The sequence below is a fragment of the Megascapheus bottae genome, chromosome 8 (assembly GCF_031878675.1).
Source record: "Megascapheus bottae isolate mThoBot1 chromosome 8, mThoBot2.hap1, whole genome shotgun sequence".
In the NCBI taxonomy this organism is placed as follows: Eukaryota; Metazoa; Chordata; class Mammalia; order Rodentia; family Geomyidae; genus Megascapheus; species Megascapheus bottae.
In genome coordinates, this window is record NC_143516.1 from 13,387,331 (window position 1) to 13,406,188 (window position 18,858).

At 37.6% G+C, this 18,858-nt stretch overlaps 1 protein-coding gene across 2 annotated transcripts in view; it reads right to left on the bottom strand.

Moving 5' to 3' along the window:
• Grm1 (glutamate metabotropic receptor 1) overlaps window positions 1-18,858 on the bottom strand; it is a 270,165-nt gene that overhangs the window by 35,125 nt on the left and 216,182 nt on the right. For both annotated transcript variants that reach the window (XM_090337997.1, XM_090337998.1), the window contains exons 4-6: window positions 15,831-16,077; window positions 12,166-12,334; window positions 3,342-3,468 (exon numbers count right to left, since the gene is read on the bottom strand). In XM_090337997.1, the coding sequence (XP_090194123.1) occupies window positions 3,342-3,468; window positions 12,166-12,334; window positions 15,831-16,077 (543 nt within the window). The remainder of the gene's footprint in view (window positions 1-3,341; window positions 3,469-12,165; window positions 12,335-15,830; window positions 16,078-18,858) is intronic.

The window sequence follows — 18,858 nt, forward strand, 5'->3', positions numbered from 1 at the left end:
CAACCCCTGGATATTTTGAGGTATTTCAAGACTAGTGGGTCCAGCAGGGTCTCAAGCTTACCCCCTAGTCAAATGAAAGCTTTGTGAGAGTTATGATACACCTGAAGCTCTGAGAATTTAGTGGCTAGGCAGTAGCCATGGTTATAGTGATTTCATGGAAGTAGGGATTTGACACCAGACAGTTCTCTTAAAGCAAACTGCAAATTACTCAGTAAAAAAGCAGAAGTGGAAATAGTTGTGATCTAAGGACTAGGTCATATTCTTTTTTAAATAAAAATTGTGGTCACATGTGACATTCAGGTGTATTAAAATTTCATATCAGATTTCTTTATTATTAGGTCAAATGAAATTTAACATGAATCAAGAAATAAAGATGAAGAGCCAGGCACCAGTGGCTCATGCCTGAACTCTAGCTACACAGGAGGCTGATATCTGGGGGCTCAATCCTACTCTGAGGGCAACCAGGGCAGAAAAGTATGAGAATCTTCATCCCCAAAGTAATTAGCACAAAGCCAGGCTGGAGACATGGCTCAAGTGGTAGACCACCAATTAAGCAAGTAAACTATAATCTCAATAGAGCCAAAAAATAATAAAAGAAAAGAAAGAAAAAAGGAGGAGTAGGAAGGAAATGAGGAGGAGGAGAAAAGAGAAAGAGGACAAAAGAAAGGAAGAAAGGAAGATAGAAAGAAAGAGGGAAAAGAGAAAGGAAAAAAAGAAGAGAGATGAGGAGAAGGAGGAAGGAAAAGATACAGCCAATGATTATTTTATCTAGACTATTTTCAGACAGTTTATAATATTTAAAATACTATTTTATGATTATATTGGGAAATGCTTTTCTTAATGTTATTTCATTAATATTAATTACCTACAAAGCAAATTTCTAAAAATGTCTGTCACAAAATAGATAGTAAGGTATATTGCAGAATCAAATGAATGAGCATTATGAGAATTCACAGAAACTCTTGGATGGAGCCAAATAGCTAATGTTATCTCATTTTTTCAAGATTAATTTCTGTTTTTTAATACAAAGATTCAGTATAGGCTGTCTTTTTGAGAAATCTTCTTATACTATTTCATATTTAAGGAAAAAATTTATTGGACTATTTATACTTTTCCTATGAATTATTACTACTATCACATCATACAAAAGTCATAATATATGTGAAATATTTGTGTAGAATTGTACAAGAACATGAATTTTCCAAAATATGAACAAACTTCACAGCTCCAAAAAGTAAATCCCCTAAGAAATATACCCCTTTATCTTAATAGCTAAGAAACAACAGATTTTAATGAAAAATGTGAAACTACTTTGTGTTTTAATTAATCAATACTGGAATATTGCATTATATATGAATGGATGCTATCTCTAAGTGATTTTTTCATATTTTTATTGTACCCCCCTTTTTGAATAAGTACACATCATTTCTCAAAGAATGGTCTGTAAATAAAATTCTGTCCTAAAATCTTTATTAGGAAAACATAGAAGCAATGCACTTCTTCTCTGCAGTGTTTTGACTGGTTTTCTGTCTTTGGTGGCAATGGTCTTCCTTTCACAATGCTTGTAACCATGGCAACTCCAACCTCATTTCACTATTTACCTCGCCCTGGCTCTGTGCTTCACATGGCACCAAGCAAGTGGACATGGGATTTAATTTTCCATTTATGCCCCAAAGGAAAAAAGAATGCTGAAACAATGCGTGTCATTAGAACCTAAGTATAGATTAGTATGAGAAATGTTCATTCTGAAAGATCCTAAAGGCCACATTTGCACAGTATGTCATCCAGGAGTGGCTGCTTGATGGAGGTAGAGATAAAGGCAACTGCAGCTCTTCACTGTCTCAACTCATTTGAATGTTAAAGTGATGTTTACACGTATGACAGATCACAGCACATTGAAACTGGAGACAGATCATTGTAATTCTCTTCATTGTATTCTATTCTATTCATCTTATTTTATCAAATGAGATAATTGTGAGTGAGAGTAATCATTTGTCTATCAGTTGACAGTATACCCAGAATGGAAGATCTCTAGGGAACAAAATATATTACTCAGTTTCTATTATTACAATGTATTAAATCTTTTGTATGTAAGATTTTTTTTAATGTTTTAAAATAGAAGGTCTTTTTCATGTCTGAGATAAAGCCTAACTCAAGGAAAGTTTGGGAAAGTTTAAAAGAATGTAGATGAGAGAGAAACTTGTATCTCAAAGCCAGTACCTTGGACTTCTAAGAACAAACAACCTGAGCGAAGGATGATCATTGTCTCTGAGACTCTTCCTGGTCAGCTGTGATCTCAGAGGGCAAACTGTGCTGCTCAGTCAACCCCAACTGTATAATACAGTGGCCTTTTTGTAGGACCAGCTTATATAAGAAAGAGAGGCACAGTAAGAACCATAAGTTATATAGAATGACAAAGCTTAGAAAAGATAAAGTGTGAGCAAGAGGGAAGACTGGAAGCCAAAGGAAGGTAGCAGACCTTCTTACTGCTAGTCCAGTGAATGTAGTGTTGAGATAAATGACATAGTAGGGGACCATTAGACTCAGGGTGACAATTATAGGCCCACTTTGTGATTTTTTTCTATAACTGTGTTGATCTAGATGACCTTGAACGGGTCCTTAATGCTTTCTAATCCTCTCAATTTAATGAGCATTGATTGGGTAGAAGATTTCTCAACAGCACACAAGGAACTGCTGGATCAGGAATAAGTAACTGTCTTTGCTTTTAGCTAGTTGTATGACCTTGGCCATATGACCTTATGATTCCAGAACTCAATATACTTTTGCTAAAGTGAGAAGTTAATGCAGATGACAAATTCTATATGTACTCAGATGACAAAGTTCCTAAGATCAATGACTTCAAATTCATGCAAAGTGATTGTGAAATATTTCTTGTCAGAGAGCTCACACTAGGGACTGTGAAAAAAACAAATTCATGAATATGCACGTTGCTATTCATCCATCTCAGCTCCACTGATCTTACTGGCAAGTCGTCTCTGGTGTTCATTCATTCCTCTTCGTGTCAGCTGCAGCTGCCCTCATCCACACCCTGTGAAATGATTGGGAGCAACCCGACAGCCTCCTGACCAACCTGTCTCTGGTCTAGTCTAGACTCCATACTGAAGACGGCGGTCATTCACCACTTTAGTGGGTCTCTTCTAATAGCCAAGGCCTTCAACCAGAGGAAATATGCATAAGCATCCCTATCACTGCCAATTCCACACTCAGCCTTATCTCCTACCACTTTCTGTGTAGATTATGGAAACTCATAGAAGGTTTGTTGGGCAGGAGCAGAAAGGAAAATTGTCAGGAACCCGAGAGATTCCTGAAGCCATTTCTACCTGTCAGATCGGCACTGGGCCACCACCCGAGGTCACAGGCTCTGCAGGTAAACTCGTCCTGCACAAACTCATTCTCTTTGCAAGCGGTGCAGATCCAACAGCAGCTCACTTCTCCTTTCCGAATCACCTGCAACACAGGAATAGTTCACATGCTTTAAACATGGCTTCCAGGAAAAAGACCTCCAGTTTGGGTGAGGTCCTCACATGATTAGGAAAAGTTCCAATCAAAAACAATTGATAAGTTGCTTCCGATTTGAACAGGTTAATTTTCCTCTACTTTCAGTTTGGTTGGTAAATACTTACCTCCATGGTACAATACAAACACAAATGTCAAAACACACAGCATTAGTACAGCCACTCTGAAAGGCAATTTGGAGGTTTCTCAAGAAACTGAAAATAGACCTTCCCTTTGATCCCACCATACCACTCCTGGACAACTACCCTGAGCATCATAACCCAGCTCAGCCATGTTCATCTCTGCATTATTCACAATAGCCAAGTGATGGAAGCAACCCAGATGCCCCAGTACAGATGAATGGACACAAAAAATGCAATATATATATATATATACATACAATGGAAATCTACATAGCCAATAGACAAGATAAAATAATGGCATTCACTGGGAAATGGATGAAACTAGAGCAAATCATGTTGAGCAAAATGAGCCAAGACCAAAGAAACAAAAGGCGCATGGTCTCTTTGATATGTGAATATTAGATCCATCCAAACAGTACAAGAGCAGTAATTCAATATTTGGGTACCCAAGCTTATTGACATAGTCTGGAGATATAAACATAACTACATAGACATAAAATCTATGATGGGATGTATACTCTATAGACATGTTATATAGATCTATATGTATCTATGACATACAAACTCTCAGCTTAATTTTAATTATGTTCTAAAATGTATGTGCCAGTGGTTGCATATAGAGATTCCCTTCTTGAATTCTTGTTTGTTAAATATGAAATTTGGAATACACTGTAAAAATCAGTGTTAATGAAATCTTTCCAAAAAAAGTTGTTCTCATAAAAATAGAGAGAAAAAGAGAGGTTTGCTATCGAGATCTTGAGGTAAGAAGATGCTGGTCAAAAGGTATAAAGTTTTGGTAAACAGAAGGAAAATGTTTAAAAGATCTATCATGGGGGCCGGGAGTTTGGCCTAGTGGTAGAGTGCTTACCTAGCATGCATACCCGGGTTCAATTCCTCGGTACCACATACATAGAAAAAAGCCGGAAGTGGTGCTGAGGCTCAAGTGGTAGAGTGCTAGCCTTGAGAAAGTCCAAGGACAGTGCTCAGGCCCTGAGCCCAAGCCCAGGACTGGCAAAAAAAAAAAAGATCTATCATGAAATATACAATTAATTATGATGTATTGTACAAAGTATGTGCACTAATACATATGTTTATTAGTTTGATTTAACCATGGTACAGAATATATATATATATATGTGCAATTTAAAATTAAATAAATGGTTAAAGAAAAAAAACACATAGCATTTACATTGTTTCTAGTAGACAGCAGATGATTAGGTCTTGTTTCATCTGTAGCATGATAATTTCTGCCTTTCATTATTTAATACATCTACATTTATTACAATAATCAAACAACTGGCTACAAATCAACAATATCATCATCTTTCTTTCTGTCTATTCCAACTGTCTTTTTTCCTTTTCCTGTTTTAATGTTATTGTGTTCAATTGTTTTTGTTGGTTTGTTTTCACACTTCCCATGTTAATCTTAAGAGTGGCTAAATCTTTGTCCTCTTTCAAAACTTAACAACACATACAAGTCACATTCATAGTCTACTTTCACATATACAATATTATTATATTTCCTGTGAAATTCTATAATGGAAGGAACCTTGCAGGTATATCTTACTTTTTCCCTTCAGTGCTTGAGTTACTGTTTTAATATATTGTATCCCAGCCAAAAGTCTACAACTTGAGCCACAGCTCTTCCTGCCTTTTTTGGTAGTTAATTGGAGTTAAGAGTCTCATGAACTTTCCTATCTCAGCTGCATGAGCAACTGTGTATTTTTCTATGACCCCTTAAATTCAGTGTATCCTTTCTGATTATTTTATCAAATAAAATGAAGTTGACAGTTTTTGTTTTTTGTTTTGTTTGTATTTTACGCCCTTCAGTTGTCCTTGGGAAATAAGTCTAAAATTTGGAAGTTTGTTTTTCATTTTTAGTGCTTTAAAGATGTGTTTTCTTCCTTTCTGGACAGATTTTTTTTTTTAAATGAGAACTATGATGGTTCCTCTGTATGCCTGATTGATTGACAGACTGATGCTTCTGGGGATTGGAACTAGAGTCTGTTACATATTAAGTTAGTGTTTTACTTGAGCCGCACTATAGCTCTTTTGCTTTCAGGTTATTTTAAAAATAGAGTCTTGCAGTTCTGTTCAGGGGGATTCTACCAGGATTCAGCCTTGCAGTAGCAGGTATTATAGATATGTACCACTCCCCCTGGTCATGTGTTCTCTCTTCCAAATTGGTCACACATATAAAAATTTAGAGCAAATATTAGGTTATATGCATTAATAGCTATAGAATGCTGGATTTTCCCTCCTTTCTTTTAGGAGAGAGGAGATCTGGAAAGCAATCAAATTCCTTGCAGCTCAGTTTGCTTTTAATCTTTCAAAGCCTGTCCAGAAGAGTCTCTGTTCTTGGAATTACTTAACCTCTTTATTAAGGTCTGATCCTTCTGGCATTTTTATTTAATTCTGTGTGCATTCAATAACATTTCTCCACTCAGCTTGATCAGAAACCAGAAAAAGTCCTGCTTTATTGACAGCTCTTAGAATTCATCTTCCTAGTGATTTATTCCTTACCTGTTAGCACTCCACTACACTCATATGCGGACTGATATGCAAGTATTCATAGTAATAGCCAATTCCTGGGGCTAATTTTTTTCATAGATCCATTTCCTCTTTTATACTGAACTGCAATTTCTAGCTGCATTTGTTTTTCCCAAACTCCTGATCTTGTCTTCTTCAGCTAGCAAGATGGCCAAACTTTTGTGTTCTCTCTAGCTGAACACTCAGGAAATTGCCTCCAGGCACAACACCTACATGGTTTTAGGAATTACCTTGTTTTTCCTCTCCATCTCCTTGACTTCAAGGTAACACATAGTTGGTTAATGCTGAATTGTGTTGTTTCAGATATTTCATTGATTATTTATATAAGAAGGTCAAATAAGAACCTATTAACCCCTCCTGTCTAGGAGGAGAAGTTTTCCCCTTACTCCCAGAAAATTATCAAATACTTCCATATTTAAAGTCAGAATTAAACTGCAAATATTGCTATAGTTTAACCGACACTCTTCTGATTTAGAGAAATAAACTATCATTTTACAGAGAGAATTGAAATCACCACTATTTATAGGTACATTTAAAAATTTTAAAAAATAGGACATTTTAAATCACTGTAATTTTCCTTTTCTTATTTTTTATGATAACTTTAGAAAGTAAAATGCAATATAAGTTTGTTTTTCAATTTTGTAATATTTAATAGGTGTGGGGAATTTAGATCCCAGATGAGAATTATTTTCTAAATGATAGGATAAATTGAATTAACAAAATGAATACTATTTCCTTATTTTAATTAAGATAAGCAACACAAAAAATGTGCAACTTCAAGCAGCTTTTGCTTTTCTTTCCTTGTAAAATTAGCACAGCTAGTTAGATAAATTCAAAAGATGATGGGGCTAAATAAATTTACTAACTCTATTGCTACCAATCTATTTAGAGTTCTCAATCATTCAGTCAAACCTTGAAGATAAAAAAGAAGTAACTCAACAAATAATAGATCTTACCATGAAATGGTGATATAATACCTCATTAATTATTTTATGTATTTGATGGACATGTTGCAATGTTTCCATCTTTACAGAATAAACATAGTGGTATTACTTTCCAAAGTTTATCTAGCTGATTTCAAATGACACATGTTTCATATTCTATCACCTGATTTAAGGTGTTTCTGAAGGCATTAAATTGTGATATTGACAGATATTCTATACCTGAAGTAGAAACATTTTGATGTTCCCATGTTCTCATGCAACAAACCTAGGTATACTTACATTTCTAGCTAGAGGAAAATATTATTACCAAGTTACATTACTATTTGTATTTTCAATGTGAACTCTTGAAAAACTCATGCTTGACAATGAAATTTGCATGTGTAGGAAACATACTACTTCATAGAATGAAAGACAGTTGAACAACATGTAGCCATGGGGTGCTAAACACTTCTGAGTTGGCTTCCAGCCCAGTTTTGCTACAGAGCATGCAAGCAAGAGGTTCAACCCCTCTGCGTCTGAGATCCATTATCTGTAAGGTAGGGGAAGAAATACCTGCTTTTAGGCCTTGCTTCAAGCAGTACTTGAAGTGATAGATGCAGAGCATATGTATGTGGTAAATGCCAGTCTCTGCTCTCTATTTCTTTGCTTCTCTTTCCTTCTTCCTACTTTCCTTCCTTCTCCTTCCCACACATGCAGGTTCTCCTTCCAAGAAGGAAAACAGCAGCAGGTTCTCCATGAGAACATGCTGGTCTCCACATGCTCCAGACCTTGGCTTCCTGTTTGTACAATATGGTCCCCATTTGGGTGCTGCTTCAGACTTTTTGATCCTCACTTCTCTCTTGGATCTTTGGTGGCTACTAGCTCCAAGAGAGTTCTGGGCAATAGTGTGACTATTTCCTGACCTCATCTCTGTCACTGATGCTTTATTTCTGACATCTGTGGCTGTATCTCCTACCCTGGAAGTAAGCACTGGGATCCAGAACATTCTCTAGGACTTACCATGGCAGAAGTCAGGTTTTTACATGTTCCACTTCTTCTAGAATCTTAAGAGGATCCAGCTAATGAGGCATGCACACTGGATTCCTTACTAGCCATCTAAAGGGATTAGTGACTTAACTCTGAACATCAGCTTTGACCACAGGAAGCTAGAAATGGGATCGTGAGGGTGCATTCATTTCTTTTCTCCCACTATGAATAAGGGGTCCAGAGACCTATGTGAGGCCAGCTAGTAATTATGTAGAGTAAGGAAGTATCCTGCTCAGCAAAGTCTTTGTTGTGTTTATCCCATTCCTTCATGTATCACTAACCCTTTGGTATCACTCCTGCTTCTCTTGGATGGAAGATCCCAATAATCTATTAGCATTCAAGCCTTGCATAATTTTTAGGGTTCAAGGAAACCTGTGCTGAGATATCTGTTAGCTACATTTTCTAGGATTTCTTGCCTTGTCTTATTTTGGATAGGCTTTGGAGACTGCAGAGTCAGAAATGACAAAGCTAGATATCTTCTCCAGCCACATTTCAAGAGTTATCTCTGGAAGAGGCTGTGGGTTCTTTCTGTATCTCTCTAGCTCTAGAGTGGGAATGAGTTGTTCATCTTTGTGTAGCCTCAGTATTCCCTTTCCTTTGAAAAGGTTTCCTGTTTAAAATCTCCCCTATTGAACCAAATGGCAGGGTTGTTTTCTCCTGACTAGATCCTAATGGAACACACAACAATAAAAAAATGACTTTATTGACCTGTGTTTGTCGTAGGACTGCAATCACTCTTCACCTTCATGAGATATAAGATATGGTTTTCTAAAAATAAATAACATAAGAAAACTGTATTTGTAACAACTGCAATGGTAATTATTATAACAAAGTTCAATGGGTTGTCAGGCCATTAGATTAGCAAAGTGAATGGCATCTGATACTGAAAATGAATAGACTTTCCATTTAATGCCAATGCTTGCCCTACAATCACCTTGTAAAAGCCTCTCTCTCATCTTCATGGTGGCTAGTGGGATCTGGCTCTGTGAATCCTATGCTTGGCAGGTGGTGAATTAGTGGTATTAGAATGTAAGTGCTATTATTTACTCAATGAGATTCGGATTTTATTTGCTTTCAAGCCTCCCAAGGTGCTTCTGTGAAACAAACAACCCCCTCCCTCCCTCACTTCCACTTCAGGTGCTATTGAGAACCAGCACATTTTCCTCCTGCAGGGCACATAATATTTCTGAAATTGGCCCCCAGGAGATTTGCATTTATCTTGAGTGCTTCATAATGGCCCAGTAATGGTTTCTGGGATCTCCTTCCATAACACCAAATGGTTATAACACAGACTGGCTGCCAGAAATACTTCAGTATCTAGGCAGAGAGATGCAAATAGAAAGCCTTGCCTCTGAACTAGGGGAGGAAAGAGGCTTTTGTTTGAAAATATTCAGATATACATAGCATGGGAACACCATTCATGGCCTGCCAGCTCTCAGTAACAGGAAGGAATCACATGTCAAAGAGCTGGACTACAGTAAATCTTTGGAACAATCTGTTGTTTCCTTACATGGTTTCCTGTGCCCAGCTTATAGCCAACAAACAAACAAACAAACAAACAAACAAAAAGGAAACAAAGAAACAACAACCAAAAAAGCTTTCTAGTTAAGTTGTTTACGCACATTCAATAGATGAAAGGAGACCTGAGTCAAGCATGTGACATTCTTTAGCTTAGAGACACCTGTAAGCCCAGGATTTCTGTTTTCAGATATGCTAGATATTCTCATCATCCAAAAAAGATGATGTAACCAGAATCCATTGGCTTTTGATCACGACATGGCAACAGTCTAGAAGCAGCTTGTGGCTTCTGGATTTGAGATGACATACTCCTATATACCACCAGATGGCCTCATGCGAAAGAACGCCATCTGGATAGGAGGATGTGGATGTTTTAGGAATAGCAAGACAAATGCCTCAAACATACTAATTTGGTTAGAGTGGACCTTATGACTGAATCTTGCTGCAAATAGTACAAATGTTTCTAGAACTTCCCTAACACTAACCTACTCATTAAAAACAACAACAACAACAATCTGCTTAGCCACATCTTTCCACAATCCATACAATTAGATTTTTTTCTGTTGATAGGACCAAAATATTGGAAGCTAGGTAACTTAACTCATGAAGAAGGATTTACTTAGATCACAGAAAGGCTGTAGTGCACAGGATACCCGTATTCTATAATAACCAACTATGGATAAAACTAGCTTCATGATACTGGTCTCAGTCTCTCTGAAGGTAATGCTTCCAATAGCCTAATAACCTCCCCAAGTCTTATCCCTTCAATGACCTCTCACCGTTGCCACTCTGAGGAACAAACTTCCAATGCCCTTTTTCAGACACATCAAACCAATGTCAAAGCCCAGTATTCAAAAAAACCAAGGATGAACATACCACAGGGTGCCTTTAGCACTCTGCCATGAGAGCACTAGGAAGGAGAATAGTTGATTTTAACTAGTTGTCATGAAAACTTTTGAATATTGTATGTATAATGTTTGCAGAGAAGACACAAGATATTTAATAGGAGGATTTTTTTTGGTATTTAAGTAGTTCTATTAAGGGGTTTCCATTCAAATGAATCAGTTTATAAGTGTAATGCATTTTGGTCAATATCACACCTTTCATCATTGTCCATCTTTTCCATCACCATCTACCCAGTTAATTTTCAAACTACGGCATTTTGTCTCAGACATTTGCTATTTCCTTGAAGTAGCTGGAACCACAGAGGGCTGGTCCACCAGGACATTTGTTTTCTTTCAACTGCTAAAAATTCAATTGTAGATTCCAAATGCTCCCCAATATTTAGTGAGTAGCACCTCTCTTCACAACAGAATCTAGATTCTTGCTCTCAGGATTCTTAGTTGTCATAAGGCATCTTGCCCTGCACGGGACATTCTGCAGCTTCAAGGCAGACATTGGATGGCATGGCAGCTTGGAGACATTGTGAAGGGGCCAGGGCCTTACATGATCTACTCCAACTCCAGCTGTGCTGTGTGACATTTATGTGACAGGCTGTCTGTTCCCCGAGATGAATCACCGAAAATTAGAGATGAGAAAGACCTACTGGTTCATCTAATCCATGCCCCTGCCAGTTCTCAGTCCCTCCCCTGTGCTCCACTTCCTGCTGCATCATCCAGTCGGATTTTAAATAGCACAAGACACAGCTAGAGATGTTCCCATGACTTCTTCCCTGGGTATTCTCCAGTCACATCCAACACATGACTGATTTGCTGTCTATTGACTCCAGTGGATACTTACTTGCCCCATCCTCAAAAACCCTTGGATATATGTAGAAAATGAGAAAATTCTCTTGGTTAGGAATAGAAAAATCAAGCCTTGTATAAAGAAAGAGGGGGGGGGGGAGGGAGGGAAAAGGGATAGAGCTTCAGTGTTGTCTCATTCCAATATCATTACTATTGTTACTTGCCTGTTCATCCTTGCTTAGTGTGTACATTAACAATAGCTAAAATATGACTAAGTGCTACTACAACTGGTTTTGGTACCACATTTTCTTCAATTCCAAAGATGTTAACTTTAAAATATTTCATCAACAAAGATTTCAGCTAATTAAGTTGTACAATAGGATGATTTTGCATGTGCATGCAGTGTGTGACGATCAAATTAATTAACACATCCACCACAACCCATGCTGTGCAGTAGATCCCCACTACTTTCTTTACTCACACCTGGAACTAGAACTAAGTAGCATTAATTGGGTGGGATTTCTACCTCTGCTTCAATTTTTTTTATATAATGATTTACCTTTGGCTGCCCACATTCTATGAAAGTTCCCAATCCATCATTGTAATAAAATATTCCAATATTCTAATAGTTTACCTACTCCATTTCTTCACTTTTCTTTGTCTATTAAAGTCAACACCTATTTTCATATACTCTTGTTTAAGAAGAGTACCCATGGCTCTCTGTACTAATTATGGATAGTAGACTTCCTTATAAATAATATGCAAGGAAACATTGGTGCTTACCTTAATCTGACCCTTTAAGCAAGGCTCACTGCACACAGAACGCACCACTCCACTCTTGTTCATCTGGATTTTGTAATCATCAATGTTCAACACGCCTTCATGCCAGGTTCCCACATGGACGTAGTCATAGCGATTAGCTTCAGTATACTGCAGATTCATGATGTCATACCTTCAAAGAAAACAGCAAGGGAGTCTTATAGGATGTGGACATTATGTTACAAAAGAAAGAAATTTGGTAAACAGATATTAGCCAAGGGAAGAGGTATATTAGAATGATTATACATCCCTATACTAGCTACTGTCAAAATATTCATTCATTTTCAATGTTTCCTTTGGTTTTCCAGACCGTATCTGAATAGCATCCATATTTTCTAAGGGATGTATTTTTCTCTTTTTTAAGGGGGTGGGGGTTCTTTGGGCTTGAGCTCAGCCTGGGTACTGTCCCTGACCTCTTCAGCTCAAGGCTACCACCCTACCCTTGAGCCACAGCTCCAATTCCCATTTTCTAGTGATTAATTGGAGATAAGAGTCTCAAAGCTTTGTTTGCCTGGTCTGGCTCTGAACCATGATCCTCGGATCTCAACCTCCTGAGTAGCTAGGATTACAGGCATGAGCCACCGCACTTGGCAGGAATGTATTAGTCTCATCATTTTCTTTCTCCTTAGCTTTCAGAGCAGTATACTTTGATAACATCTCTTTAAAATCATTATTCATTAAATCAATCCGTGCATAAGAATTCATGACAGCATTAAATCTAGGTTTGATTGCTTTCATTTCAAATTTCCTATTTACATTCAGTTCATTGTAGTGGGTTGAAAGGGGAGTCGTTTTGCTGATTCTGGAACTAGAGGGCAAGAAATCTGAGAAAGACACCTGTAATTAGAAAGCAGGTTGAGAATTTTATGTCCCACACATTGACATTTAAATTCATCTTTCCTGAATAGGACAAACATTTTACTGTCTAAATGGTATAAGCTATCTCAATAATTTCTAATGTTGAAATGTACCAAACAGCCTACATTTGGACTCTTTGCTATAATAATACACACACACACACACACACACACACACACACACACACGCACGTAATCTCTAATCTTCTTAATGTGCAAATGCATCCTGTCACCCACAGTGTAGCTGTGGCTCCTCCATATCCAGATTTGAGCATTGTCCACAAACAGCTGTGTCCCAGAAGAATAAGGGACTCAGAAGGTAAGGAAAGTTTTTCCTTGCTCAATGAGCACACGATATTAAGAGGCAAAAGATAGAATAATGCACCTGGAGCTCATTACTCATTGTTTTTTCTTTTGGCTAATTGAGAGTTATTTCCTTGTTTCTGAGTCCCACCAGAATCTGCCAGAAGAGCCCTGTGATGTCAATATGGATACTAACAGCGAGTGGATGGCTCACGTGTACCTTGTAATTGATGATACGACTCGATGGCTATAAACCTAGCTGTGAATGTGCAGTGGGAGGAGTTTCTTTTAGTCATTTTTATGAATCTCAGTGTTTTATTTCACATTGCCTTAGGCCACTTTCTGGCATACTTTCAATGAAGGTTTTGCTGAGAAGCTAGCTATGGAATATCCTTTGTAAAAGTCAGTTTCCTGAGACTTCCTTATCTGTTTCTCTTTTATAAAGGAAATCAGTTGACATTTCAGTAGCTTTCAGAAAATGAAAATTTCACAACATTTAGGTATGAAAACACATTTTTCTAAGTCTAAGGCTCTGTTAAGAAAATAGAAATTCAAAAAGGTACAAAAACAAAATACTGGCTTACTAAAAACAAAACAAAAACCCTGAACTTTCCTATTAAGGAATGAATGTTGCTCTTCTCTTTGACCTGTTTTCCTACTTGACACAGTGACCTTCATTTCAGAATACTTCCCTGCTATAAATTAATCAGTGCATTCAGTTTATGTTGTATGATGATTTACTACAAGAACTACAGAAGGAAGAAGATAATAAGTAACAGGAGCTAGAAGCAGGGCAAAGTGATTGAAACAGAGCTGAACCAATAAAACCGACCAATCTTAAGAAAGTAGCATCCCTGAAATGAAAGCCAGTGGCAAGATCATATTTTGAATGTGTAATTAGTAGTGCTGAAATTATTATGTTCCTTGTATCATGCATGTTTTCTTGAGAACAAGGGAGAAAGGTTATGAGGCAAATCTGACCTGGTATTCAGGAAGGCTCAGGATTACAAAAGTGGATTTAGGGTTGTGAGTGGTCCCTGTTCTGAATCTGAGATCCATTTCTTCCTTTTAGCATCATACCCTAACATGCTCTGTGTCTTTTCCATTCCATTCACTTGCCAGGCAAAAAATGCTCCCTCCTAACTGGCAACTGGAAAGGAACCTATGTTAACTGTGTTAGTTATTGGCAACAACATAGCATTCATCCTTCCTAGAGCCACTGCATCATCACAGAGAGATTCATTTAGCTTCCACGGGAGATTCTCTGGGTGCAGAATTTGAAGCTTACACAAAAAGAACAGCCTTGTGGGGAATCATTGATAGCTGTGCAATCCCTTAAAATATAGTATTTCTACAATGATATTAGGAAAGTTGCCAGCAATTTCGGCTAATTTTTGGATTAGCTCAAAAACAGCATGAGGTAGAAAACAATTGTAAGCCTCAGAGTCAAACTGCGTCACCTTCATGACTTTCTCTCTGTGTGATTTCAACAGTTTTCAACTTAGTTTCTCTGCACTCAATTTTCTTATATGGAAAGACAAGGAAGGTTCATAAATTACTTAAGCAGTGAGAATTAAATGATTTATTGCTTCATTTAAACATATGTTTTCCCATAAAGCTGTAATGATATAAAGTCAGACTGTATGACAACAAGGCCCCTGAGCTTATAGCCATACTGTGTATCAAACTGAGGACCTTTTCTCTTGCTCCATGTTTCAATTCTCTTAGAATTTTGAATACCCCTTTTCTGGGAAAATTTTTTGAATGAACACAATGGCATTTGATACTAAGCTCATCCCTCCCCCCCCCCCCCCACAACAGACACACCTATAAGCTCTCTGGTGTCAACAAAGTAAGTATGGTAGAATAGTTTGCATGTAAAACAACTTTAATTTTCTTTTGCGCCTTATTTGATGTATCCTGCAGAGGTCACAAGATACTAAATTCTAAAAGGAATTCATTACCTTTCTATTCCCAGTTGACAGCTTAGCAGAAACACAAACTAGCTTGAGAAAAGATAGTGAATTCATGCACAGGGCTTAATTTCCTTGGTAGCAGTCAGGTGCAATGTGGATTTCATGACCATAATAGCATTGTTACCAACTAGAAAGATACTGGCTGGTATACATAGGCTCTGGGAAAATCGTGTCAGTGAGATTCCCTCCTTCTTGCAGGGAGATTTCAGGCATTCCATTGGGAAGGGCCAATTTGCAGCTAGAGAATGAGAGAAAATAAGATGGTACCTGTAGGATGTGGTGTTCTCAGGATGTACCAAGAAGAATTTGTGATAAGTTTTAAAAAGATGTATGAATTTGTCATTTCCATCGGATACAGCCTGGTCTTTTAGCTATCTAGTTGGATCTCTTTATGAAACCCTAAAATTATGGTGGGGAGGGGAAGAAATGAAACCCTTGCTGCCAGCATGTGTTTTTTTATTTTTTGAATCAATTACAGAAGAGACTGCTTTACCTTCCTGGGGCATCCCCCTTCTCATCAAACCACACCTCTTCTCCAGAGACACCGATGAAGGAGGACTTGATGAGGAAGTCCAGGAGTTTGCTGCCGTCGATAGGCTTCATAGCATCACAGAGCCCCACGTGGCCAGGGCAGAGGGCATGATGCATGTTCTGTAGCCCATGGGCCATAGCATAGATGGCATTAATGACAAATCCCATCTTACTGTCCTGCACATAGTTTTCTTCTAAGCTTTCATTGCCTGAAACAAGAAAAAAACAGATCATTACCAATGTCAGAGTCGTAACGAATAGCTATGCAGGTTTTATTCTCATGTGCTTCAGGGTTGTTGATAGGAACGGAAAAGGATACTACGTGGAATCCAAGTCCACTTGTGCAAAGCTTGTACCTGGCACCAGCTGTGGTATGTGCTATGTGAAACTAGATTAGTTTCCTTTCCTCTAGCCAATAATGGTAATATGAGATATAAGACAAACTTTATAGAGGTAAAAATAAAGAATTTTCTCATAGAATAAGGGCATTCTTTAGGAGAAATGGGAGTAGCTCTTATTCTCTTATGGTACACTAATACTTACATCTAAATTCCCTTAACTCAGTGTAGTAGGAAAGGATTTGTATTTTATTTCCTCTAGAACAATTTATTATGCATGAAATGTCAGTTTGCGATATTTTCTTTCAGTGAGTTCACAATTTTTAACACCTTTAATGCCACAAAAATCTCAGGGTTGGGAAGTAGAAATGGGAAGTATAAATCTCTTCTTACATACATGGCTGGAGATGCAAAAACATTTAACTCAGATTTGTTCAATATTAGGAATGTATTCGGTAACGTATTTCTTCATGGAAGAGTTATATAACACGTTAATGTTATTCTTATCTATTGCCTGTGAATTTCAAAAGCCCAGTGGGTATTCCTATCAGTTCACAGATGAATAGGAAATTACCTAGCTCTTTCATAGGAACAGTATTGCATCTGATTTAAGCAATGGAAGGGTACATTTTAGGACTCAGATATGGATCCAATAAGTGTTTGATGAAACACAGGAGCAACTTTGGAAAGTAATACAGATTTAGATACACCATTTTTAGAGACTTTGTACTTAGCTTCAGCAACTTGGTGCTCTGTGGTGGGCTTTCCTTTCTCCTCATGGCTGATGCTGAGGGGTCTCTTTGATGTGCATTAAAAAAAACACTAGAGGATGGAAAGTTGGTAAATTCATCCATCTTTGATATTAAGAACAAAAGGATCCTTCAGCTCTGTACCAGCTGCCCTTTTCCTGTAGTTTATATAGTTCACTGGACAGTGGTGTACATGGGCTAAGGCTAGCAAAGGATTTAAAGGAATTGGAGATCATGGCATCTTTAGAAGGAAAGGTGAAGAATTTGGGCTCTGAGGTTGAGCTTGGGACGGAAATAGAAATTTCTGAAGAATTGTATTGAAAGGATGATCTATTTAGATGAAGTTGAAAATGTGAAAACGTTACATGTACAGTCACCCTGAAGTAAGGACTCAAAATTACTCTAGCTGGGTCAAAGGGATAAAGGATTGAAAACCAAGTCTTTCTGCCATTGTTGCTATACATCATGATTAAAACTGTAATTTACTGAAGTAATGTCTTCTAGGCTGAAAGGAAGTCTTCCTAAAGGAAATGAGATATAAAATGACAAAAATATGAAACATATTGTAATTACACCATATAGAGTAAGTATAGACACTTAGATAAGAAAGCAAATATCCAGGGTCTCCTTGCCAAAATTTCAATGTCATTAACACAGGTTAGCTTAGAATCCCTGGCTCTTCATGTTTGCTTTCTTTGCCAACATTTTCACACTTAGTAGAATAATTAAAACAGGTAAATTAGTGCCATCTGTCTTATAAGTTTTAAGCAAGCACAAATATGTGACTCCCTAAGTGTCCAAATACTAAAGATAGATATTATAAGTAGTACAATAATAGAAATTTCAAAGGAGGGGAGAAGGGAAAGATGGATGAGGGAAAAGGAGAAATGAGGAAAGGAGAGGAAGAGGAAGGAGAAGGAGGAGAAGGAGGAGGAGGAGAAGGGGAAAGGGAAGGGGAAGGGGAAGGGAAAGAGGAAGGGGAAGGGAAAGGGGAAGGGGAAGGGGAAGAAGAAGAAGAAGAAGAAGAAGAAGAAGAAGAAGAAGAAGAAGAAGAAGAAGAAGAAGAAGAAGAAGAAGAAGAAGAAGCAGCAGCAGCAGCAGCAGCAGCAGCAGCAGCAGCAGCATTCTGCTATGGACCTTTCACTTAAAAGAATCCTAGTAAATACTAAAACCATTAACTATAACCAATGCCAGGATCAAGAAAATTAAACACATAATGTTCTTTAACAAATGGAAACTTCCTGACCACAAGTCTTCCATTCTTGCTCTGATAGCTATTCTTTAAGATACTAACAAATAAGAAGTGAAGAGGGGTGTTCCAGTGCAAATTTCTTTGCAGTGGTTTTCTAGTTGCCACTTCATTCATCAGCACCAGGGGAGTAGCTCTTCTTGAATTTTCTGTGAAATTCATGGTTTCCTTTTGATCCTTATTTAGGATGATCATGTAACTCACTTTTCAGAGTAAAAGTGATTGCTAATAATAAGTACTGCAGAACACGAAAGTGAACAAAGCCAACTAACACCTGTCTCTTGAGCCATGTACCATCTATTATCTACCAATGCTATTATGGGGGATTTTTATGCATAGAAACATGCATGTAAATGATGTGCACAGAAGCATGCATGTAAACAATCATTAGAATGCTTTTATTCATTTTACTTAATTTTAATAGAAAATATAGTTAATGATAGTAACAGCTACTGTTTTTCAGTACTAGCTACCTATAACACTAAAGAAATGAGATCACTGGCTCACCATTTACCTGCCAAATGGACATTAATCTCACTATGTACTTACTAAATGAGGGAAATGTGTCATAAGGAGGATCTAAAACGCATGTTCTTTCTGCTGTACTGAGTGTCTGCCTGACACAGATCTACAAATCTACAGAACAGGCACTTT